Source organism: Sarcophilus harrisii, chromosome 1 (genome assembly GCF_902635505.1).
Source record: "Sarcophilus harrisii chromosome 1, mSarHar1.11, whole genome shotgun sequence".
NCBI lineage: Eukaryota > Metazoa > Chordata > Mammalia > Dasyuromorphia > Dasyuridae > Sarcophilus > Sarcophilus harrisii.
Window position 1 is genome coordinate 713327486 of NC_045426.1, and position 26604 is coordinate 713354089.

A 26604-nucleotide genomic window follows, 5' to 3' on the forward strand; every position below is an offset into this window, starting at 1 on the left:
TTTGTCAAACTTGGAACTGGTCAAGTTAAAAAAAACCAGCTATTACTCAATTGATAAAAGATTAAAAGATATTACCCATGCCCAAAGGACTAAAAAATTGTGCTCATCTTTTGACCTAACAGTAGCAGTACTAGGCATGAATCCCAAAAGAGATTAAGAAAAAAGGAAAAGGACTTATAAGTAAAAAAAATGTTTCTAGCAACTATTTTCTTAGGGCAAATAATTGGAAACAGAGGGGATGCCCATCAAATGCAGAATGGCTAAATAAATCGTGGTACGTGATTATGATGGAACACTATTATACTGCTATAAGAATGGGGAGCAGGATGCTCTCAGAAAAATCTGGAAAGATATTTATGAACTCATGCAAAGTGAAATGTACTCTATATAAAATAATAGCAATATTGTTGTATAATCAGCTGTGAATGACTGCTATTTTCAGCAACACAATGATCCAAGGCCACTTTGAAGGTTTTATGATGAAAAATCAGACAAAGAACTGATTGCTTCTGAACATAGATTGAAGTACACTTTTTTAAACTTTATTTTTCTTGAGGTTATTTTTTGGGGAGGAAGATATATGTTTCTTAACATGACATTTATAGAAATGCTTTGCATAACTTCAATGTGGCACTCAGTGTTTTAAAAACAAATGTAAAAATTGTTTTACATGTAACTGGAGAAAATAAACATATTACATTTTAAAAAAAGAAGACTTTTTGATCTGTTTTGGGGTATTTTTGACTGATGTCAAGAGGATCCCATAGCATTTGGGAATAAAAATGCAGCCCAGTAACCCGGCACTGGAGGCCAAGATGGAGAAGATCTCCACAATTACCATGGCTTTCCCTTTGGTGCTCTGATATGTGGGGAGGAAAGAGATCCAGATGCTGCAAAACACCAGCATGCTGAAAGTGATGAACTTGGCTTCGTTGAAGGCATCGGGCAGGTTCCTGGCCAGGAAAGCTATGGTGAAGCTTCCCAGGGCCAGAAAGCCCATGTAGCCCAGAACACAGTAAAATGCAAAAGCAGAGCCCTCGTTACATGTGAGGATGATGTGCCTGGATTCAGAGAGTGTGTCTGTTTCTGGAAAGGGGGGATAAGTCCCCAACCAGATGGCACAGAAAAGCACTTGAATTCCGGAGCAGATGAGAACAACATAGTAGGGCATTCTAGAATGAAGGAACATCCTCATCCTGCTCCCTGGCCCTGTAACCCTGAAAGCCAGAACCACGATGATAGTTTTGGCCAAAATGGAGGAAATAACCACCGTGAACACAACTGCAAATACTGTTTGTCGCAAAAGGCAGGAAGCAGTGGTAGGACGGCCTATGAAGAGCAAGGAGCAGAGGAAGCAGAAGGAAAGAGAGATGAGAAGCATATAGCTGAGGTTACAATTGTTGGCCTTGACAACGGGTGTGTCTTTAAACTTTACAAAGACCCACAGAACGAGGACTGTCAGTAATGAGAATGAAACAGCCACAAAGGTCAAGGCCTTCCCCCAAGTTTCTTTCATATCCAAGAAGGTCACAGTCTTGGGGAGGCAGCGATCTCTCTGCTCATTTGGATATTCATCCTCTGGGCACTTCTTACACTGCTCAGCATCTGCAGGAGACAAAGAGCTTTAGGTTTAGGTTTAAAAATATATCCTCATTTCAAGGTGGAGGAAATGAGAGCTGCAACAATTCCTTCTGCCACCATGGGATGCAAAATCCCCTTCCCTTTTTACTAAAAGATACACACAGTGACTTTTAAGTTAATAGCATACAAGGCTAGACCAACTCTGTTCATGCCCTTTATCATTAGTTGAGCTTGAATCAAGTTGGCTCTCTGTATTAATTTTACATAACTGATAATACCTATTCTTCTGAACCTAATCATGGAACAGTAAAGTTAGACAGTGGAGCTTTTTACTATCAAATAACAAGATTACCTCTGTGTGTTGTGTTGTGCAACAGCTCTAGTTGGAGATTTGCCTGCATTAATCCTTCCTGATTCTGTCCAGCTCCTAGTTTACACCTTCTCACAACTAATTCCCATCCATTTTAGACATTTTTTGGTAGATTCATATATTGTGTAAATTCTTATCTCCTTCATTGGAATGGAAGCTCCCTGAATGTAGGAATCACTTCCTTTTTGTTTTTCTATGCCATTTATTTATTTTAAAAATAGCTTTTTATTTACAAGTTATACATATGGGTAATTTTACAGCATTGACAACTGCCAAACCTTTAGTTCCAATTTTTCTCCTCCTTCCCCCCACCCCCTCCCCTAGATGGCAGGATGACCAATAGATGTTAAATATATTAAAGTATAAATTAAATACACAATAAGTATACATGGCCAAACTGCTATTTTACTGTATAAAAAGAATTGGACTGATGCTGAGGGAAATGAGCAGGACCAGGAGATCATTATCCATTTCAACAACAATACTATATGATGATCAATTCTGATGGACCTGGCCATCCTCAGCAAGGAGATGAACCAAATCAGTTCTAATAGAGCAGTAATGAACTGAACCAGCTACACCCAGCGAAAGAACTCTGGGAGATGACTCCCAGAGAACCATTACATTGAATTCCCAATCCCTATATTTTTGTCTGCCTGCATTTTGCATTCTATTCACAGGCTAATTGTACAATATGCATATATTGGATTTAACATTTTTTTTTTTTTTTTTTTTTACCATTTAACATGTATTGGATTACTTACCATCTAGGGGAGGGGATGGGGAAAGGGGGGAAATTGGAACACAAGATTTTGCAAGGGTTAATGTTGAAAAATTATTCATATATATGTTTTGAAAATAAAAAGCTTTAATTAAAAAAGAAAAGATTGGAAGGACGGGGCACTGATTTCACAGGACAGAATTAGTCTTACTGTGTAAATAAAATATATACTTAAGAAAAAACCCCAAAACCCATCCATCTCCTTAACTCATTCTCCATCTCCACTTGATTTGATTGCTTTCAAAGTTCCTTCCTCCTGGTCAATTTTGAGTCCTTTAACCCTCTAGTATTCATATGCATCATTGGGTTCATTGATTTGAGTTGTGTTTCTATTGTTCAAAATAATTGCTCATCTCTACCTGACCAACTTGTGGGTCTCTTGACTTTATCTTCCCACAATTTTGGGAAACCACAAGATGTCTGTTCATTATACTGAAGATCTTACTTCATAACTCCTGCCGTGACTATGCTAAGGGAACACTCTAACTGGTCACTTCTCATTCTCCATTCTCAATTTATGATCATCTCATTTTTTTCTATGCTTCATTGTTTACTCTCATACATAATGCACTCCTCTTCTTCTTTTAATGACCTCATTAGTTACATAGTAAAAATCTTTGCAAACTGACTTACTTCTGACTCCAGGAGCTCCTTATATATGATCTCTTAAAGGTGTGAACCCAAAGGTTGACTCCTCCTCTGAGAGAGTGGGATTGTAGGAGGTGTAAACTTGGATATCTCCCAACTTGTGAACTCCAATGTGTGAGCCAATGTGTGAACTCTCAAAGGTGTAAATACAAGCATTGTTTCTATCAATTCCATTGATTAACACCTTGTTTTTCAAATTCTGGCTCATAGAAACAGTCAGTTAAGTGGGAAAGAGATTTATATTTTATATATTGTCAGTTGCAAATAAGGAAAAAGAAGAAAGAGCAGGAGTGGGAAGATACTGACAAATTAGGTGAAAAGCATGAAGAATTAGACAAGAATGTAGTTAAATAGGATTCTGATAAAATTAGGGAGTGTGGTGCTTCACAGCTGGAGCCATTAGGTTATTCTCCATCTCATGACCCTCCACCCTGAATTAACCCTTCATGGGTGGAGGGAGAAGGAGAAGGGGGTGGGGGAGTGACTGTGACACCATCACCATCATCCCTGCAGGAACTTTGTTCACCCCTTCTGACAAGATTACAAAAGGCACTAGTTACAGCTAAAAAAGGACAGGATATATCTGATTTAAAATAAATGCATACCCTGTGATCGAAGAATTTGATTCTTCAGGTCAATAAGGGAGAAGATACACTCCTTTTGATCTGGAAATAATTAAGGATTTAAAAAATGGTTGTACTCTTTATGGGGCTACATCATCTTATGTTAAGATGGTATTAGAGAATTTGACTTATGAAATTTTAACACCTAGTTACTGGAAATTTATAGCAAGGACATGTTTAGAACCTAGATAAAATTTGTGACTTTTGAAATATAGTGAACTATGTAGAATACAAGCCCAATGAAATAGGCAAACTGGAGTTAACATACAAAACACCTTTGACCAAATAGCAGGTAAAAGTCAGTATGTAGATGCTACAGCATAGATTAATTATCCTTTGATAACATATGAGCAAATTGCTGCTACTGCTATCAAAGCATGGCACTCCCTCCCAGGAAAACAAGATAGAGGGGAAGCCTTTACAAATATAGAGTAAGGTCCAAATGAACATTATGTTGATTTTGTGGGTCGTCTTCAGACAGCGGTCCCTAACCCTAACCCTAACCCTATGTACAACTGGAGAAAATGCAGCTACAGGAATTATAATAAAAAAAATCGCTAGAGAAAATACTAATGAGGTTTGTAGAAGAATTATATGGGGACTACACAAAGATGTGTTTTTAGAGGAGATTATAAGATTATCAATTGCACAGAACATGGGAAGACAGGGTCCCTCTTGGCAAGGAACTTCCAGAGAGACTCATCAATGCTTTCAGTGTGGTAAAGAAAGGCGTCTGAAAGCTCAGGTTGGCACAGAGATAGGGTGAGAGGATAGGGTGGGAGAACAAGACCCCAAACCCCATGTCCAAAATGGAACAAGGGCTTCCACTGGGCCTCAGAATGTAGATTGACCCAGGAAAATGAGAGGCAGGCCCAGCTCCAAGACCTCAAAGAAACAGACAAACAAAACAGGTGGGGGCATGATGGCAGCTGAATTTACACCCAAAAAGTCTTTAGAAGTTCAGGACTCTGATATAATCAATCAGCAGAGAAGCAATCAGATGGGAGAAAGGGACTACAATTGGTGAGAATACAGGCTTTTTAACCCAACAGAAAGGCAGTGTCCAGTGCAAGCAGCTCCAGTGTAATTGCCAGGTGATGTGGAAAGATCCAGAAAGTGGTGAATGGAAGGAACTAGATAAGTTAACTGCTTGGGAAGAGGATTTGTTTGTGTCTCTACAGATGGAGAAGGAATTAAATGGTTGCCAACAAGCAGTATTTGCCTTGTTTATCAGAGAGAGACCAAAAAAGAGAAAACCTTGAAACAAAAGAGAAGACCTAAAAAATATCTGACACTGAAAGAGCATGGCTGATAATGAGACTCTTACAGAACTTCAAAACCAGCAGCAACCATTGGTTTCCCTGAGACATGATAAGACTGATACAGGACTTCAAAATCTGCAGGAATCATTGGATTCGCTGACACATGATGAGACTGTTGCAAGACTTCAAAACTTGAAGGAATTATTGGATTCTCTGACACATGAAGTTATGGACAATAGATTGGTTTTGGACTATTTCTAGGACTTATGCACATGTATAATTCCTCATGTTGATTCTTGTTTGTTACATCACTGCTAGCCTGTGTTACGAGGTGCTTGGGTAATATCTCTCATGTTGATGGATTTATGGATATCTGTTTCAAGTGACACCTTTCAGAAACCCAATAATCTGGTTTTATTCCCCATTTTGTTTGGTATTTTCATCTCCCTTCCTGAGACGTCAGGGAGGGCATAATCACCTCCTTTTATGATGTTTTTTTGATAAGTCAGGGAAGACATGATCACCTCTTTTTCGGGGTTCTCACCTCCCTGAGAAGTCAGGGAGGGTGTGACCACCTATGTTCTAAACAAAAGAAAGCAGGAGATGTTATGGACCAGAACTCTGAAGTCAGGATTCTAACAAGGTGTTAAGTCAGTGGAATTGATAAGACAATGGATATCTAGTTTAGCATGGTGATTAATAGTTCTCTAGTTCAAATATGTATTTAGGACTTAATATAGTTCCACAAGGAACTATTACAATATTGTAATTAAAATAGAGCATATAATTCGGAAGAAACTTAACCAGAGTCAGACTAGGAGAAGACAAAGGACTGGAGGTGGGAGCTGAAGTTCTCAAAGACAAGGAGAGACAGATTCATTCCATCTTCATCAGCCTCATGGTGACTGGCCGGCCTGTCCTCCTACTTCCCCCACTGAGACCAAGGCCTATCTGAAGGCCCTCAAGAAAGCTAATTGGGTCCCAGCTAATTGCTGGGCTGCAATATTGCAAGGCTGCAATAAACAATTTGGACTTTGGACTTTAACATCTGGCTATTCTCCTGGTGATTACTCAACTGAAAAGAAGGCTGCTCCAGAGACCTCCAGAAAACCAAACAAGAAATTTACAGATGCCAGACCAAAAATATCACTCAATTTTTCACTCAATTCACTGAAATTTATATTATTCTACTCTTCAGAGAACCATAGTACTCATTTCAATCACTACCTTTGATTTCTTGTTGGATTGGAACTATTTTTCTTGGGATGATCTCTGTCAACTTTTTAAAGGCTAAATTCCCAAAGGAATCTTGCATCCAACAATTATACAGCCTCTAGAAAACTTTGATTTCAACATAAGGGAAAAAAATCTCTCTCTTTTTCTCATTTATAAATATATGTATATGTGTATATATATATATATGGACATACAAATATATACACATGTACATATATTCATATATGTATATAGACAGACATACATGTTATTCTTAATCTTTATATCCATATATACTTTCTAGAGGATAAAACTAAGTTAATGTAGTTAATCCAAGAAATAAGGTAGTGAATAATTTTTTCCTATAATTTACCCTTCTTAGAGTGTATTGTGATCAAATGTGCCATATTCTGGGAACTTCTGGATCTTCTTCTGGTCTTCCTTGGTCTCATATAATTTCTTACTGAGACCCTGACACTTCTGAAGTTTTAGACAATTGTATATGAATAACCTCTGTATTATGTTTTCTGTCAGTGGCCCTGTGAAGAGAGTTCCCTGTAGAAACTCACCCATCTGACTGGAAATCTCCCCTTCTGGGCATGGGAAGCAGTTGAAACAGCAGGTAGCCTTCCCCTCCAAAAGGTACTTCCTAAATCCAGCATGACACCTGTCACTGCATATTGCAGAGGGAACCTAATATAGTGACAGGAGAGTGGAATACACATGTTTAACTGAGAACCATTGATTGCAGAAGAAAAACAAATCTTATTTTCTATGTAAGCCTTGCTTCTATAACCACTCCCACATACAGATAATTAGGAGTTTAGTTAGAATACTGAGCTTGTAGGCAGGAAGACCTGAATTAAATTCTAGGATCTCATATTAGCTGTGTAGCCCTGGATAAGTCACTCTTTCCTCTATGAAGAAGCCTCAGGGATCTCCTAAGTCCCTCAAGTAAAATAACTTTAAAATAATGCCTGAAAATAAATTCTGGAACCATATCGATAACAAAACTAGAAGAAATCAAATGATTATCTCAATAGATGCAGAAAAGACATTTGACAAAATATAATACCCATTCTTAATAAAAATACTAGAGAGGATATATAAGGAATAAATGAGACAATGCTTATTTACTTTGTTCACACCTGTAGAGCTCACACATTAGAGTTCACACTTTTAGAGAGCATATTTAAGGAGGAGCTCCCACAAGCCTACTAGAGACTCTGGGAGATTCACAAGTCAGGATTCACTTCAGGAGATTCACAAGTCAGAAGCCCACAATCCCACTCTCGGAGGAGGAGTCAAGATTCATTCCAACTTCTACCTTTGCGCTGGCTGGAGGCTTTGGATTCAGAGAGATCTAGAGGCTGAAGCTGGGAGAGACAAAGGACTAGCGGCAAAAGCTCTTGAAAACCAAGGACAGAGATAGGCCTCTGAGAAAGCTAACTGGGCCAAGGAAGGACATAAGACTTGGAAAGAGAAAATATAGGACTGGACTTTGCTCCTGGCTGCATTTGAGGTGATTATTATACTTAACTGAAACGAAGGCTGCCTCCAGATGCCCCCTAAGAAACCTGCTCCCAGAGAACATTATACGTTAGAAAAGAAGAACATTACAATTATCACTACCATTATTCAATACTGCACAGAAATGTTAACTTTAGCAATAAGAGAAGGAAAAAAAATGAAGGAATTAACATATGGAATGAAGCAACAAAACTATTACTCTTTGCAAGTGATATGATGAGATGCTAAAAAACCAAATTCACAACTTTAGCAAAGTTGCAGGATATAAAATAAACCCACATATATCACCAGCATTTCTATATGTTATCAAAAAAGCCCAGGAAGAAGTGATAAAAAGAAAAAATTCCATTTAAAATACCTTAAGACAATATAAAATATTTGGGAGTTTACCTGTCAAGATGAAGCCAGGAAATATATGAACACAAAACACTTTTCACAGAAGTAAAGCCAGATCTAAACAACTGGAAAATAATCACTTCCTCATGGGTAGGCCAAACTAATATAACAAAAAAGAGAATTCTAACTAAATTAATCTGCTTATTCATTGCCATATGAATCAAATTGCCAAACTGTACTTTACAGAGCTAGGACAAATAATAAAATTCATCTGGAAGGAAAAAAAAGGTCAAAAATATTAAGGGAATGGTAATTGTGGAAATATGCACAGAAAAATTGTACATGTTTAACATAGATTACTTGTCTAGGGGAAAAGGGAGGGAGAAAAATTTGGAACACAAGATCTTGTAAGGATGAATGTTAAAAATTATCTTTGCATATATTTTGAAAATAAAAAAGCTTTTATTAATAAAAGGATGTTAAGGAAATTAATGAAAAAAATGCCAAGGATGGTGGCCTAGCTGTAGGAAAGCTAAATCTGTATTATAAAGTAGCAGTTATCAAAAGCATTTGGTACTGGCTATGAAATAGAGTAGTGGATCAGTGGTATAGGTTAGATATGGAAGACAGAATAGTTAATGGATATAGTAATCTACTATTTTATACACACGAAGACTCCAGATTTTGGGATAAGAACTTATTATTTGATAAAAGTTACTAAGAACATTGGAAACTAGTGTGACAGAAATTATTCATAGGCCAGCATCTCACAGCCTGTACCAAGATAAGGTTGGTCTGAGTTTGTGATTTTGGAATAAAAGGTGATCCTGAAAGCAAATTAGGAGAGTAAGGAATAATTGAAATTCAAAATGGATAATTTTGATTGTGTTAAATTCAAAAGTTTTTTTCCCCCAAAACAAAACAAACCCAAATGCAGCCAAGATTAGAAGGGAAGTAGAAAACTGGGGAAAAAATTTTTACAGCCAGTGTTTCATGTAAAGGTCTCATTTCTCAAACATATGGAGAACTGAGTCAGATTTATAAGAATACAAATTACTCCCTAATTGATAAATGATAAAATGATATGAACAGACAATATTCAGATGAAGCAATTAAAGCCATCTATAATCATATGAAAAAATATTCTAAATCACTATTAGTTAAACACAAATCAAAACAACTTTGAGGTACCACCTCATATTTCTTAGATTGGCTAAGATGACAGAAAAAGATAATATTAAATGTTGAAAGGAGTATGGGAAAACTGGAACACTAATGCATTGTTGATGGAGTTGTGAAATGATTCAATCATTTTGGAGAGCAATTTGGAACTATGCTCAAAGGACTATAAAATTGTGCATGCCCTCTGACCCAGTAGTGCCACTGTTGGGTCTATATTCCAAGGAAATCATAAAGGAGAAAAAGAACCTACATGTGTAAAAATATTTGTAGTAGTCCTTTTTGTAGTGACAAAGAATTGGAAATTAAGTAGATGCCCATCAGTTGGGGAATGGCTGAATAAGTTATGGTAGATGAAAGTAATGGTATGTTATTGTTTTATAAAAAAATGTTGAACAAGCTGATTTTAGAAATGCCTGGAAAGATTTACACAAATTGATGCTGAGTAAAACAAACACAACCAAAAATACATTGTACACAGTAATAGCAAGATTGTGCGATGTTCAACTATGAAAATATTGGTTCTTCTCAGAGATTCAGTGATCTGAGAAAATCCCAATAAACTTTGGATAGCAAATGCCATTTGCATCCATAGAGATAACTAGGGACACCAAATGCAAATCAATACATGCTATATTCACTTTTTTCCTTCTTCTTCTGTTTTTTTTTCTATTTTTCTCTCATGTTTTTTTCCTTTTATTCTGATTTTTCTCTTTTTAAAATGTATATTATGTATATAACATAAATGTTTTAAATATACAGCTATATATATGATATATAAATAAAAATATACTTATTTATCTTTATGTATATTTGGAAAAATAAAATACTATTGAGAAGAAATAAATTGTGGAATAGCAAAACTACCAAAAAGGAATGAAACAACATTCCAACCCAATACAACTTAAAAAATTTGAATGAAAGGTCTGCCTCCATGGGAATCCAGTCCCATGCTATGCCAGCCAAGCCAGCAGTGAAGTCCTGAGCCTCTGCAAAAGCCAGAAATGAGTTCCAAAGTCTCATGTAAACCAACAACAAGGCCTTAGAGAGCCATATTAGTGTCAGTCACTTAGCAAGCTCTCAACCCATACATGATGAGGGAGTCAGAAAACTTCACAATGAGATGATAAGGGATTCTTAGCTGGTACTGAGTGCAGAACTTTTTGGTATTACCCCAAATAACTTACCTAAAAGAAACTAAGTTTAATCCTAAAAAGGAAAAAATCTGTCCTAAAAAGGACAGATCTTTATTGTGATAGAGAACTACAAAGTATTACTCATGAAACAATTAGAGCAATATGGAAACTTTGAGTTCAAAGATGAGTCAAGAGGATCATAAAAATACCAACACAAATGACCAATGGTAGACTAATGAATCATAAGTAACTGACATTCTAGTGTAGGAGATTATTCAAGTCTCATCTCTGAATCTTTTCATTATGCATCCTTGATTCAGACTAATTAGTTAATTACTAAAAGTGGGTGTGTAATGGCTTGATCTTAAGAAAAGAATGCAAAAATGGGAAGAAGAATACATTAGGTAAGGAAACAAATGGAAAATCAGAGGAAATTATCTTATGTAATAAGAATATATACAAAGCTGTCTGTATATAAGATATATTTTTATATGTATATATTTGTATGTATATGTGTATATACACATATACATATATATATATATATATTTATATTATATGAACTGACCAGAAAAGGTAAGAATATAACAAAAATAATAATGAAGAATTAGAAGGTAGTAAAAGGAGAGATAAGGCCAAAGCAAAGTACACTGCAATTGTGGATGTTCTCAAATATTTATAGAAGTAAAAAGAAATAGTGAGAAGGATAATAGAGAGGAGAAAAGGATGGACTGAAATATACACCTAATAATTATAACATTGAATGTGAATGAAATGAACTCATATATAAAACAGAAACTGATAGCAGAGTGGATTAAAAATAAGAATCTGACCCTATGTTGTTTAGAAGAAACACATTTAAAATGAGAGAATAAAATTAAAAATGAGAGTTAAATAAAATAAAGCACTGAAGACTACTCTGTTTGAGCTGAAATAAAAAAAAAAACTCAACAGGGTTAGATAGAAATCATGAAATCAAACAAAATTAAATCTTAAATAAATTTAATTAAAAAGATAAATAGGAAAACTACAATTTGATACAAACTACCAAAAAAATGAAGCAATTTCAGAACTAAACATATGCACCAAATGATGACATCTAACTTTTTAAAAGAAAATTAAATGAATTAGAGGTAAAAATAGGCAAATTTTGATGAAGAAATCAAAACTATATATAATCATATAACAATATTGTAATTCAATATTGATTAGAGAGATTCAAATTAAAATAACTTTGAGATATCATTTTATACGGATTGGATTGTTTAAAATTATAGAAGGGGAATTAATAAGGAATATGGAAAATTTAAGACACTAATTCATTGTTTGTGGAACTGTGAATTGATCCAATTGTTTTGAGAGTAACTTTGAAATATTAAAATTGTAATAATTGAAATTACAAAATTGAATATCATTTAACTATTCAATATAACTACTAGGTCTGCTTCCCAAAATAATTAGGGAAAAAGAAAAAGCATGTTTCCTTTCCAAAATATAGCATCTCTCTTTGGGGTAACAAAAGAACTGGAATATGAAGGTAATTCCCATAAATTGCAGAATAACTAAGCAATCTGTGATGCTATTAGAAATGAGCTGATTTGGTTTTAGAAAAACATGGAAAGATTTGCATGAAATAATAAAAAGTTGAATGAGTAGAATTAAGAACATTGTACACAGTAATGGCAATGTTTTTATAGGAACACTTTTGAAGTCTAAGTCATTTTGTGTACTGTCACTACTCAAATCTGCTGTCACTACTCAAATCTGTTGGAATACACAAGAGAACTACTGAAATACACAGGAGCCACCTGACAGTGGCTTCTGGAGATCCAACCCAGAACGGATTTCCTCTTGTGGGAAGATGATACAAGGAAGACTGAGAGGCAGTTGCTGTTCTCTAACCTCTCTAACTGAGAGGCCCTTGCATTGTCTGACCTCTTTCTTCTTCCCTCTGCCTCCAATTTATCTCATTCCTAGCCCACAATACCTGTGTTCACAAAGGCTGCTTTGCAACTCCTTCAGATGCTATGATCCATAGCTGTGGAGAATTGACCTGTCCCTTAACACAAATCAGTTAGAAAGAACCTATAAAATGAGACACAATTCACCTCTAAAGATAAAACTGATGAACAGAATAATGTGTGCCATGGTTTTACACACACACACACACACACACACACACACCACAAATACTCTTGTTCAAGAAAAAATTTCTAAAGGTAGGGCTGAGAGGGAGGAAGAAATAAAATGTGCATAACAGAGAATAAAAGAAAAGTTAGAAAAAAGCACAGAAAAGCTGAAAAAAAATGATGTGTATTACTTATTAGTAATTTTTAATAATTATAATTATATAGAATAACATATATAATAATAATTAATAATTATTTTCAGGAAATAGGAAATCATGTGAAATGGAAACTCATGGTTTTATATTGACTCCTCTATTTATGTTGTGCTGTATACATAGACATTTAAAAAATCTTTTTGTATTTAAGTTCAAAATGAAGAAAACATAAAAAAATTTATGCTCATTTTTGAAGTGACAAAGAATGGGGATATGACATAGTGTCTACAAATTGAGGAATTGCTGAACAAAGTGTACATACATACATATATATGTGTATGTATCAATGTCTCTGTATGTATTATATATGTACATGTGTATATATGTGTAAATATTATAAAATATTATTGTGTTGTAAGAAATGATAAAAGGGTTTGTTTCAGAGAAAACAGGAAATTTGTATGAATTTATGACAAGTGAAACAGAATCAAGCCTAATATTCTACCTACTTTGTTATTGTGATATGGGAGCCACCTGCCAGTGGCTGCTGGAGGTCTAACTTTAGACCTGTAGAATGGATTTCTTTATGTGAGAGGATGATGCAAGGAGACTGAGAGGCAATTGTATTCTCTGACCTCTCTCCTCTTTCCTTTTGCCTCCAATTTATTTCATTCCCAGTTCACAAGGAACATCTGCAAAGGCTGCTTTGCAACTCCTTCAAGTTTTATGATGCACAGCTGTGGAGGATCTTGGAGAATTGACCTGCCTCTTCACTTAGGCATGGTCCTTAACACTTTGCCACCTATTTGCTCCTATAAGTAATGAAGAGTAATCAAAAGGGACAAGAATTCTTCCTGTGATTAGAAACATAGAATTAACATTTAATAGAAGTCATGTTTCAATTAATAAATGATCAAAAGATATGATTTGTGCCCAAAGGGCTATAATTTTTATGTATATCTTTTGACCTCACTACTCCACTACTAGGCATGAATAGAAAAAGAGATTTAAAAAAGGAAAATGACTTTTATATACAAAACATGTTCCTAGCAGTTCTCTTCTCAGGAGCAAAAAAATTGTAAAATAAGGGGATGCCCATCAATTGGGGAATAGATCAAAAAATTGTAGTATGTGTTTGTGATAGAATATTATTGTTTTATGGGAAATGATGAGCAGGATGCTCTCAGAAAAAAACAAACAAACAAACCAGAAAGTCCTCCATGAACTCAAGCAAAGTGAATTGTTTTTCCTTAAACAATTCACTTAACAATTGGGTTAAGTAACTTGCCCAGGGTTACCAGATAGAAAGTATTTCATTTCAGACCAGATTTGAACTCAAGTTCTCCTGCCTCCAAGGACAGTGCTTTGTCCACTGCACCATATAGATGCCCCAAGCAAAGTGAGTTGTAGTATATACAAAATAATAGCGATGTTCTGAGATGAACAGCTGTAAATGATTTTGGTATTCTCAATAATATAATCATCCACCACTACTCTGAAGGTCTTATGGTAAAAAATCCTATTGATACCAAGAAAAGGAACTGATTGAAGCATTCTCTTTCTTTCTCTCTTTTTAAACTTAATTTTTCTTGAAAGTTTTTATTTTCATTGGGGTGGGGGATCTATATTTTATTTCACAACTTGGCTTTTATTGAAACGTTTTGTATAACTTCACATGTGGTTTCTTAATTGTGGGTGGGGATAATGGAGAGAACCCAAAACTCCAAAATTAAAAAATATATATATAATTTGCTTTGAATGTAACTGGGGAAAACATTAAACAAGTAAAATAAATTTAAAAAGAATAATATTTTAAGTTTTTAACCTTTGAACCCCACTGGTCCCATGTTATGGCATCTGCACAAATTGTAAACTCTTGACTAAGTGGAGCTTCTGGAATAAAATCCCCCACATACTTAAGAAGATCACTCTGCTTAGGAAAGTGCACGTAATTCATAATGGCATACTGAGTCTCAGAGCGTCTATTCTCATCCACAAATATTTGGTCACCAATTTTGTTCTTAAATTGTGTGTTCTTCAGGAAGGAGTGAAGCTGAAAGAGAAGAGAAATGCTCATCACCAAGTGGCACCTAAAGAAGGGTAACCATACATGAGATATTGAACCTTCTCTGTCATCTTATAGAGTCTTTAGTTTTATTTTCAGATCAGATAAAATCTGGCTTTCTATTGGGGCACATAGAAATGAAGCTTGAGAACTCAATGTTATATACATCCCCCAGGTTCATAGTTTGAATTTTATCCTCAACTCCACACTATCTCTCATCTTTTTAAAACATTCCATAGCCAAGGTCTGTTGATTTTATTTTTGCAACATCTCTCCAATAGGTTCCTTTCTTCTCATTTACTGACATATCCTCATGACCTCACATCTGGAGTATTACATAGTCTCTTAATGGTTATCTCTGCTAAAACTTTCTCATCTTTCTACTACATCCTCCATTATACCTTGAAAATGGTTTTTGTAAAGTGCAGGCCAGACTGTGTTACTCTCATATGTATAAACTCTAGTGGCTCTTTCTCACCTCCAGGATAAAATATAAAAACATTTGTGTGACTGGAGTTCTCCCTTAAAGTCCTACAATTACTTTGAAATAAGGACTCTAAAAATTTTTTTAGACTGACAAATTAATTGACAAAAAGATTTCCCAGCCAAAACAACTTAGAAAGTCAACAGAAAATATCTGTTGCACCAGGATGGGAGTTCATCATAGTGTAGCTTGGGCCAAGCCAGTGTGGCTCAGTTCCAGCAAACCAGGAGCAAGCCTTTGGGGCTCTGAATCAGGGGCTGCACTAGTGTTTCCAGACCTTTCAGCTCACAGTAACCAAAGGCAAATTAGAAAATCAGCAAGAAAAGTTTGTTGCACTAGGGTGAGGAGAGAGATGTAGCAAACCAGGAGTTGACTATGGGAGCCACTGAATCCACAGCATCTGAACCAGCAGCAGAAGTGGCAGCCACAGCTGCAAGTCTTGGCCCACAGATGTTAAGGGAGTGGAACAGTGGTCAAGTGAACAAGGGAATGGTCAGAAGATTATAGTTGTCTCTTTAAAAGTACTGAGACAGGACTCTGTTGTTGGTACTCAAATTCAGAATGAATTCCTGGCTCACAGCCTCAGGGTGAGGAGAATTTATAGACTCACTAGAACTTATAGTCGCAAGAGAGCAGAATTCTTCTTCATATTTAGCAGCAGACAAGAATGCTTGTGGTCACTGACAGACCATAACAGAGGATAGGAGAATAATAGACACACTTCTTCTTAGATCATACCACCTTGGAAGAACTGAAAACTTACAGATCCTTAGAAGAATCTCTAAAAATAGCTGCACAAAATCCCTGAAGGTTGGGACATTGCACACTCAAATCTGGAAACAGAACTCTATTTTAACAAAGAGTTAAAGTCAAGTAATAGTCTGGGAAAATGAGCAAACAGAAAAAGATTCTAATCATAGAAAGTTACTGTGGTGATAAGGAAATAAAAAAAAATGCATACTCAGAAAATAGCAACGTCAAAATTCCTATGTCCAAAGACTTAAAGAAAAATAAGAAATTGTCTCAGGCCATGGAAAAGCTCAAGATGAATCTTGAAAATCAAGTAAGAGAGGTAGAGGAAAAATTGGATAGAGAAATGATAGTAGAAAAAGCCAGTGAAAACAAGAATGCCTTAAAAACCAGAATTGGAAAAGTTGAAAAGGAAATAGAGGCCCAATGAAGAAAATAATTCCTTAAAAGTTTGAATTAAGCAGATGAAAGGTAATGACTTTATAATAAATCAAGAAACAATAAAACAAAACCAAAAGAAGGAAATAATAGAAAATAATATGCAATATCTCATTGGAAAAGCAATTAACCTGGAAAGTAGTTTGAGAAGAGATGATTTAAAAATTATGGTACTACATAAAAGGTATGATTAAAAAAAATAGCCTGGATATCATCTTTCAAGAAAAGATCAAAGAAATTTCTCCTATTTTAGATCCAGAGGCTAGAGATTGAAAGAACCCACAGATCACTCTCTGAAAGAGATCTAAGATGAAGATTCCCTGGAATATTATGCCCAATTCCAGAACTCTCATATGATCAGGATAACTCAAGATCCCTCACTCTCCACACTGAGGGATCAGAGTGTTTGCAATATGATTTTCTGGAGAACAACTGAGCTGGGATTATGACCAAGAATCACCTACCCATAAACACTGAGTTTAATCCTTCAGGAGAAAAATGGACATACAATGGAATAAAGGATTTCGAGCATTTGTGATGAAAAGATTAGAGTTGAATAGACAATTTGACTTTCTAAAGCAGGACTCAGGAGAAAGATGAATAGTAAACAGAAAATGGAATTCATAAGAGACTTATTGAAGTTAATCTGTTTATAGTCATACATGGGAGGATGATTCTTGTAACTCATAAGAACTTTCTCATTATAAGAGCAGTTAGAAGAAACATATATAGGCAGAGGACACAGATGTGTATTGAATATGAAGACACAGTATTTAAAAAATAAAATTAATGGGTGAGAGAGGAATATGCTGGTAAAAGGGAAAAGGAAATGGAAGAATAGTGTAAATTATCTGCTATAAAAGAGTCAAGAAGAAGCTATTACATTTTAAGGGAAGAGAGGGAGATCAGGTACTATGAGTAAATCTTACTCTCATCAGAATTAGTTCAAAGAGGAAATAACATTAAATTGGGTGTAGGAATCTATCTTTCCCTGAAGGAAGATAGGAAGGGTTAATAATATGAAAAGAGGGGAGGGTAAATGTAGAGGGCCACAGATAATGGGGGAACCCCTGGTGAGGGATAAGACCCTTCAGTCCAGAGGGAACCTACTAACAGTGTCTAGTTCAGCTCCCCATCTCTCCTAAAGGCTCTCAGCCTTCCTGAGGAGTCAGGAGGTGGTGATGATCTGTGTTGTGATTGAAGCAGAGTGATGTCAGGTGGCAAAGAGTGACACCAGATGGCAATCTACAATAGCAAGTTGTTCATATAGTTCCACATGTGCAGTATATACTTAGCACATATGTATTAGGGCATATAAAGGGGGAAGATCTTGAAATAAATGGACTCCATATTTTAACCATCCACAGGAGTCTCGCTTCATCACTCTTCCACTAAGATGGTATGTTTTTTCTTCCCGGCATGGGGGCTCTGGAAAGTACATTTTGTCACCCCAACTTGGGAGCTCTAGAAAACAGGACATAACAGGTAAGAGAAGGGAGGGTATATTGGGAGAGTAAGTGGTCAGAAGCAAAGACTTTTGAGGAGGGACAAGATGAAAGGAAAGAGAGAGAATAAAATAAATGGGAAGAAATACAAGTTAGCAATAATAATTATGAAAAGAATTTTGAAGTAAGTTTCTCAGATGAGAAACTTCATACAAGGAATGGAGTCAAATTTATAAAAAAACAAGAGACATTCTCCAACTGATAATGATAAGATATGAACAGTTTTCAAAGGAAGTCATCAAGCTATTTATAGTCAGATGAAAAAAACACTCCACCTCATTATTGATTGGAGAAATGCAAATTAAAACAATTCTGGGGTACCACTTCATGCCTATTAGATTGGCTAATGAGCCAGAAAAGGCTCAGATGGTGGAGGGAATGTGGGTAAAATGAGCTACTGATACATTGTTGATGGAATTGTGAAATGATTCAACCATTCTGTAGTGCAATTTGGTATTGTACACAAAAGCCTCTAAACTCTTGCATACCCTTTGATTTAACTATGACACTACTAGGAATGTATCCCCCAAAAAAGTTTAAAAAGGAAAAGAACCCATGTGTATAAAGATATTTATTATACTTTTTCCCCCTCTGGACAAGTGATTGGAAACTAAGGGGATACCCATCAATTGGGGGAATAGCTGAATAAATTGTGGTATATCATTATGATGGAATACTATTGTGCTATAAGAATGATGAGCAGAAATCCAGTGAGAAATCCAGTGGGGACTGATTGTGGAGTATAACATAGTATTTTCACTTTTTTTTTTTTTTGGTTTATTTTTTTCTTTCTCATTTATTTCCCTTTTAATCCAATTTTTGTTGTGCAGCACGATAAATTTGAAAATATGTTTAGAAGAATTGCACATTTTAATCTATATTGAATTACTTGCTGTCTAGGGGAAAGAGCAGATGGGGAGGATGTGAAAAATTTGGAACACAAGGTTTTGCAAGGTTGAATATTCAAAACTATATTTGCATGTATTTTTAAAAATAAAAAGTTATTATACAAAAGTCATTAAAACAACCATAGAATGAAATTCAGAAAAAAAGAATGATGAGCAGAATACTTTCAGAAAAACCTGCAATGATATTCATGAGTTCATGCAAAGTGAAATGTACCATGTACAAAATAATAGCAATATTGTGGGATCAGCAGCTGTGAATGACTGTTTTCTCAGCAATACGATCCAGACTACTCTGTAGGACTTATGCTTAAAAATTACTATCCACACTTAGAGAAAAAAGCTGACTGTGTCTGAATACATATTGAAGCATAGTTCTTTTTTTAAACTTTTAAAAAAAAATTTGGGGGGGGGTAGGAAGATCTTTGTTTTCTTTTGTAACATGACTTTGATGGAAATATTTTGCATAATTTCACATGGAGCTTTCAAAGTGTGGAGAGTTTGGGTAGGGCAGAAGGGAAAGATTCTGAAACTCACAGTTTTAAAAACAAATGTCAAAAATTGTTTTATATATACCTGGGGAAAATAAAAATTTTTTAAAAGATGAGGGGATGATATCTTGAAGGGAATTTGTAAAAGACTTTGATATCTGGACAGAGGTCATCAGTGTGAATATTTCTTTTCTTAACTGAGAAAATAATCAACAACCTCATGAATGACTGAAAGTGATTTTATCCAGAGTCTTTATCATCAGAAACAAGTTGTTGAAATATTTCTTTTTATAATTTGTTACATTCTTAATAAAAAGTATGGTCAGTAGAATTCATATTTCTTTAAACTTGTGCTTACAGAGAGTAATGAAAGAGTTCATCCAATATTTTTTAGGAAAAATAATGTCTCCAGCAAATTGATTAGCTCATATGAGGGTTCAGAATTAATTGATTAATGAGAAAGTGTGTATGACTAATAATTATGAGGAAATATCATAAATACTATTGATTGAGGCAATACAGCATCCATTTTGATTCTTTAGGAACACTACATGAAGATTAATGAGAAAATTACTGACTATTAGTAAAAGCCTATGAGGACACTTATTGGCCTGTTGTCAATTAATGCAAGATATTTTTTATTTTAACAACCCTACTTATTCTAATGCTGAATTGTTTTTCAACGATTATAACTTCCACAAAATAGAATACGGTGGCTTTGGAGGAAATAGGTCTCCCCATGACCATAGGCAAACTAGTAAAGTTGTTGCAAAAAGTGGTTCTTGTTTGGAACCATTGAATGGGGCACCTGAAGGTTTTTTTTTTTTTTTTTTTTTTTTTTTTTTTTTTTAAACACTCTAAGTCCCTGTGAAAGAAACAGCAACTTTTAGTTTTATATGGACATTGACAAGTATTGGAAATTAACAATACAATCTTTAAGGAATATAAAATCAGAAAATTTGAGAATTTGAAGGCGTCATTATTTACCTTATCCCATTTGTGCTAAACATATGTCCTCACAAAAACAGAGCTAAAAACTGGTCACTTTCAATATTACCTGCCATGGATGAAATAATACAGATTCTTCATCTCTCATTGATCTTTTCTCAGATTTCCTCATCAGCATTTCATGGAAAGCCCAAGTCACAGCATAAATAGCATTGTAGATGTTGTAACTCAAGCTAGACATGGTTATTTGATGAGGGTTCCGAGGCAAATCCTTTAAGGAGGCATTTGGTGAATATAATTCTTGGTCAGGAATTTCTGATTGACCTGAGCACTTAAAAGGCATGGCCGAAAGCTCAGAATTATGTGAAGTTTGAGGAGGCTTAAGTCCCCGTAGAAAAGTGTCAAACAAAGGAAATTCCCTCATCAAGTGTGAAAAAAAGAGATTTGCATGGAAAGTGTAACCATAATGATAGAAGGGTCTCACAGCAATGTCTGAGTTAGATGTGACAATCCACACTTTCTTTGTTGGGATAAAAGGTGTATCTGGGGTTGCCAGAATTATTAATGAATCTGTGTCAGTATGGATGACAATCACTTTGACTTCTGATAGTAGGATCCTGAATCTGAAGGCCTCAGATGACTCCTTATTTCTTCTGCCACTGATAGGAATCTTCTCTGTGAAGGACACACAAACTCTATTCTTGCTCATTTCCTCGCTCACTTTCCTGAGGAATTCCTCACCTCTCATATCATCAAAGACAACCAGGCCTATCCAGTTCCATTGAAAATATACCAATAACCGGACAATACCTCGGTGAAGAGAAGATTCTCTGGGGGCCATCTGATAGAGGGAAGGAAACTGGACTTTGTCAGTAAGAGCAGGATCAAATGGACCATAACTGATCTGGATGAGAAAAAAAAAACAAAAAAACCATAGATCAACAGATGAATAATGATATTGAGAGAACTGAAAATATACATACTCAAATTTGCATATTTGTTGATAGAAACATTAAAAATTTTAATGCACAGTTTATTTTAGGTTACATTTTCATCTCTGAAATTCTTTCTATATTCCTCTTTCTGAGTTCTCAAAATGGCAATGATCTAGTGAAGGTACAGTTCTGAGATTCTGCTGGTACTTTTAATTCAGTCGGGGAATCTATCTTGACCTTTCCAAGGGAACCAGGCTATATAATTCCTTCTTTCTTTGATTGTTGGCCCAGAGACGATTTCTAGATTAAATCTGTTATATATTTATTGACAAAGTTTTCTTTTGTAAGTGAAAGAAAAACACATGAATATTATTGTGAACTTTTTTTATTTGGGACAAAATAAAATTTATCTTTAGATGTCATTATTAGTTTCAATTGTAATTTAAACAAGAAAATCTAATTGTTTCCTAATAAAACCTGAATATGGATTTCTGGCTCTGTGAAATCAGGAATCTGAGGTTGATAAAGGAGTTTCGTGAAATCTAAACCAGCAATACAGAAAAGGAATCCTTATTACAATGTAAATAAGTAGTAGGCATCCTGCCAATGATGAAGATTTCCAAGAATATGACCTTCCAACTGTAAAGACAGCCCATTCTTCTTCATGTACCATTGAAATTGATATAATTGGCAGGAAACAAAAAGATCTTTCAACATTAAATAAACACAAATGAAAACAACTTGGAGTTATCAAAATATACCTATCTGATCAACTAATATAGCAAAAATTATTTTTAAAAGGAAAGCAGAAAGCTGGGGGAAATTTTTTTTTTCTAAGAAGTATCTTTGGTAACAGACAGCAGAAAATTGGGCGGGGGAAGACTGCAACATGTATAGCAGACTAAAACTTTATTTCTCAAATATGAAGATATATATAGTCATATGAAAAATTTTTAATGGATATTTATTAGAGAAATAAAAATTAAAACAATTCTTAAGTACCACATCACATCTATCAGATTGACTAATATGATGCCCAAAAGGACAATAATAAATCTTGAAGGGGATAATGGAAAATTGGGGAAGTAATACTTTGCTGCTGGAATAGTGAACTGATCCAATCATTATGGGAAGCAATTTGAAACTATGCCCAAAGGGCTATAAAACTGTGCATATCATTTGATTCAGCAATATGTTGCTAAGTCTATATATCAAACATTTAAAAAAGGGAAAAGGACCAATGTAAACAAAATTATTCAGAGCATATTATATATAGTGGATAAGAATTGGAAATCACAAGAATATCCTTCAATTGGGAAATTCTAAATTAACTGCAGTATATAATTATGTTTGCTCATTAGTGTGCTGTAATAAACGAGAAGCAGGATAATTTCCAAAAAAAACCCAACCTTGTAAAGACATAGATGGAATGATGGAAAGGGAAATGAACAGAACCTGGAGAATGTTGTGCACCATAATAACAATATTGTATGATGAGGAATTGTGAATGACTCAGTAATTCTCAACAATAAAGTGAACTATGTATGTCATTTTGATAGGACTAATAATGAATCATACTCTCTACCACCAAAGAAAGAACTGATATTGTCTGAAAACTGACTGAACCATGCTATTTTCACTTTCTTTCTTTTTTTAAATTTGAGTTTCCATTTACAAAATAACTAAAGTAGAAACGGTTTACATGATTGCACATGTATAACATATCTGAATGCTTAACAACTCAGGGAGGGGGCAGCATATGGAAAGAAGGAGAAATAGAATTGGGAACTCAAAAGTTAATTGCTTTAACATGCAGTTGAAAAAAATAAAACATATATTAATAGTATTAATGGCGGTGAACTCTGAAAACTGTGTCCCCTTTAATCTGTAAAAAAATCACTCTGAAATTGTGTCCTCTTTGATTCAGGGTCTCCCAGACTCCAGAAAATCTAGGAGAAGTAATATTTTCCAGACTGGGCCTTTTCTAAGGCAATCATCCCCCATTCACTGATCTTTTGGGTAGCCGGATTCCCATTTAGGAAACCTTCAAAATGATTTTCATTCAGTTGGAGATTTGGACCTGATAAAACTTAAGTGGTCTCATTCAACTGGAAATATAGGCCTGGGGCAGTGACATTGAAGGAATTTCATTCAGTTGAAACCCCAGTCTCAGATTTTCTTATAAAAGGAGAATTCTAAACTCATATCTTTGCAGAAGTCCAGAGTAGGAATGTGCTTTTGCCAAGGGACCTCTTGGCACAGCTGCCTACCAGGATTCTTGCCTGCTGTGAAAACATTCTCTTCTCAGTGCTAACCTTCATTTCCCTAACAAGACTTTGCCATTCAGAAGTCTGACTTCCTAGCAAAGCTGACTTCTCAGTGCCCATAAACTTCCCTTTTGCCATTCAAACTTTTCAAGTTCATGAGTTCTTCACGTTCTCATTTCATTGTTCTCATGCACATAGAGAACAATGAAAATAGGAAGAATGGTTTAAGACCACATCAGACTTTCATGACTATACATAACATTATTCTGCTCTGAAGATAAGCCCTCACCAGTCAGATACAACTTGAAATGTAATATCACCAATAAAAATTTGACAAAAAATCCTGCCCAGATACTTCATAATCATTGCCACAACCTTAGGCAAGAACATGTGCCTCTTCAATAAAAAATAAATGCTCATGGATTGCCCTGCAAGACTGAGGCCAATTCATACTGATTATGACTTGTCTCAAATCAGAGAATCAGATATGTATCCACCCATTACAGTATGAAGGAACCTGCTCCTTTGTGCTAGTAGACACATTCTCTCCTGCCAAGTTGACCCCAGTCAGGATCAAGATAAAAGAATCCCACAATGGAACATTCTGCCTCTTCCCTAGAAAAGATCTTATACCACTATATTTTCGGGCAAAGATGGTAGATGAATCCTGTGATGTGAATCCCCAACTTGGACATATCACTTTGTTACAAAAATCCAACCTAGCATTAATTCCTATGCACTTTGAGTTTGGATTTTTTTTTTATTCTGTTCTCCAAGTATATGATCAGAATGTTCTACAATTCCAATGGTATTGACACAGTGAAGCTCCCCCTTGCTTTTCCTTAAATTTCGAATCTGTATCTATGCACCAATTGGTGAAAAATAATATTGAGTGAAGATATGAAAACTTTAAAATAAGGAGTTTGGAAATAAATGGAAAGAGGATCCCACTCTTTCGTCTTTTTACAAGAATAATTCCATATTCAAAACTGACCTCTACTTCACTTAAATGGAATATTCACAATTTTCTTTGTTTCTGTTCCATGAAGCCATACCAAATTCTCTTCTTGCTTATGAACTAAGAAAACAGTCAGACCAATAACAGCCTGACCAACAATAATAAAGTTCTGTAAGCAACAAGCCTAAAAGGCAGTGCTCATAGAAGTCTATTTCCAGTTTTTAAAAGGTGAGGTATTTGCTGAAATGTATTTCCTCCCGTCACATGAACCTGAATTATTTCTCTGCCCATTAAAACAGTTAATATCCTATTTGAGAATACTGTCGGGAATATTCTTCAGCTCTTATGTTCTTAAAAGTACTTATGAAGTTCTTAGAATATCACTATAGACATATTAATCACTGTTCCTCCAAACCAGCACCTTCTACACCAGGGCTCATGCTCACCTTTTCTTTTATAAATAACATCAATAAATTCAGGAATAACATTAAAGGAATGAATAGTTATAAAAATGAAATCCATAGAATGAAATGCAATAGATTAAATGCTCATTCAATTTAAAGTCTAGAATTGTAAGATCTAATCACTAATCTTCCACCAGTGAATTATGTAATGTTGAGTAAACATTTTAACTTCTCCAACAATTAGTGAATTTGTATCATGGGCACATGTAACCAGTTTTTCTCTCAGATCCTTTTGTGAGTAGAAGTTAAAGGACTAATTTCTTCTTGGATTTTATCCTGGTTGATCTTTCAGTTGTTCACTTTCTCTGATGATTGAGGCAGCTGGCTATTTCAGCTGCTAAAGGGTGAAACTGGTGTCAAGAAGACCTGAGATGAATTCCTCTCACAGTTGATTATTAGCTGCATGATGACAACTTAACTTTCCTCAATCTCAGCATCTCCTCTGTAAATGGGGATTGATAAGAGCATCTGCCTTATGAGTTTGTTGTGAAGAGTAAAAGAAATATGTATGTAAAGCATTTAAATCTTTTTAAAGTATTCATTGTTGCTGCCGCCACCACTGCTGCTGTTGCTGCTACTACTGCTATTTTGCAGATGGGGACACAGAATCTATTAGGTTCAACAGCACTCACCTGTGGAAAGTGGTAGAGGTCAAGCAGGGTCCCCATCTGGAGAGAAAGAGCTGATGTGGCTCCTCCAATGACAGCCACAATCTTTTCTTGCTCTCTGCAGTTGTAATTAGGGATGAACTGCTCCAGCCCAGACAGTAACTCCAGAGAGCTCTCCAAGATCCTTTCCTCATTTGAATAGGTGTTGTAGAGGTGGATTCCCAGGGAAATGTTTGGCAACAGATTGGGATCCCCGTTAATCTCATTTACAGTAAACAATGGAGTTATGTGTTGCTGGTAATTTTTGAACAGGTAACTGGTGAGTAGAGGGGGAAATGTCATAGAACATTAATACAACTTTCAAATAGAATGCTTTTCAGAAGTTAGTCATGACTAAGGACTCTACGAACTGTTCAGCTTATTCCATTTGTATTAAAAATAGCCTCCACTCCTGTGCTTTGTTCCTATATTCTGTCCTGCCTGTGATTTCTCAGATGATGAGAATTTTTGGCTTTATGTCCTCCTGTAATTATGGCTGCTTGAGTCACTCACTCATTCCACAAGAAGACCTAGATAGACATTGACCCTAGAAGGCTTAGAGAATGTTGGGAGGAAGAATAGATTCATCAGGAACTGGGATCTAAGGTGGCAGGGATTGTATCAGAGGTGAATGTCACTGAAATCTAAGGAAACAGCAGATTGAGGCGCCGTGTCTCTGAAGAAACAAGGGAAGGCTTCATGGAGGGCATCATGACCCATGAAAACTGAGGATGAATTAGATATTGGGGTATTTGGAAAAGAGGTCATTTCAAGAGGAGGAAATTATGTAAATAAGTTCACA

At 35.4% G+C, this 26604-nt stretch overlaps 1 protein-coding gene across 1 annotated transcript; it reads right to left on the reverse strand.

Moving 5' to 3' along the window:
• Positions 1-682: 682 nt before the first annotated feature.
• Positions 683-26177, reverse strand: LOC100931304 (vomeronasal type-2 receptor 26-like). The gene is made up of 5 exons (XM_023498728.2): positions 25788-26177; positions 20641-21435; positions 14771-14998; positions 7050-7173; positions 683-1605 (listed from the first exon to the last, which is right to left on the reverse strand). The coding sequence occupies exons 1-5, from the start codon at positions 26103-26105 to the stop codon at positions 695-697; spliced, it is 2376 nt and encodes a 791-aa protein (XP_023354496.2). The 5' UTR covers positions 26106-26177; the 3' UTR covers positions 683-694.
• Between the last annotated feature and the right edge of the window lie 427 nt (positions 26178-26604).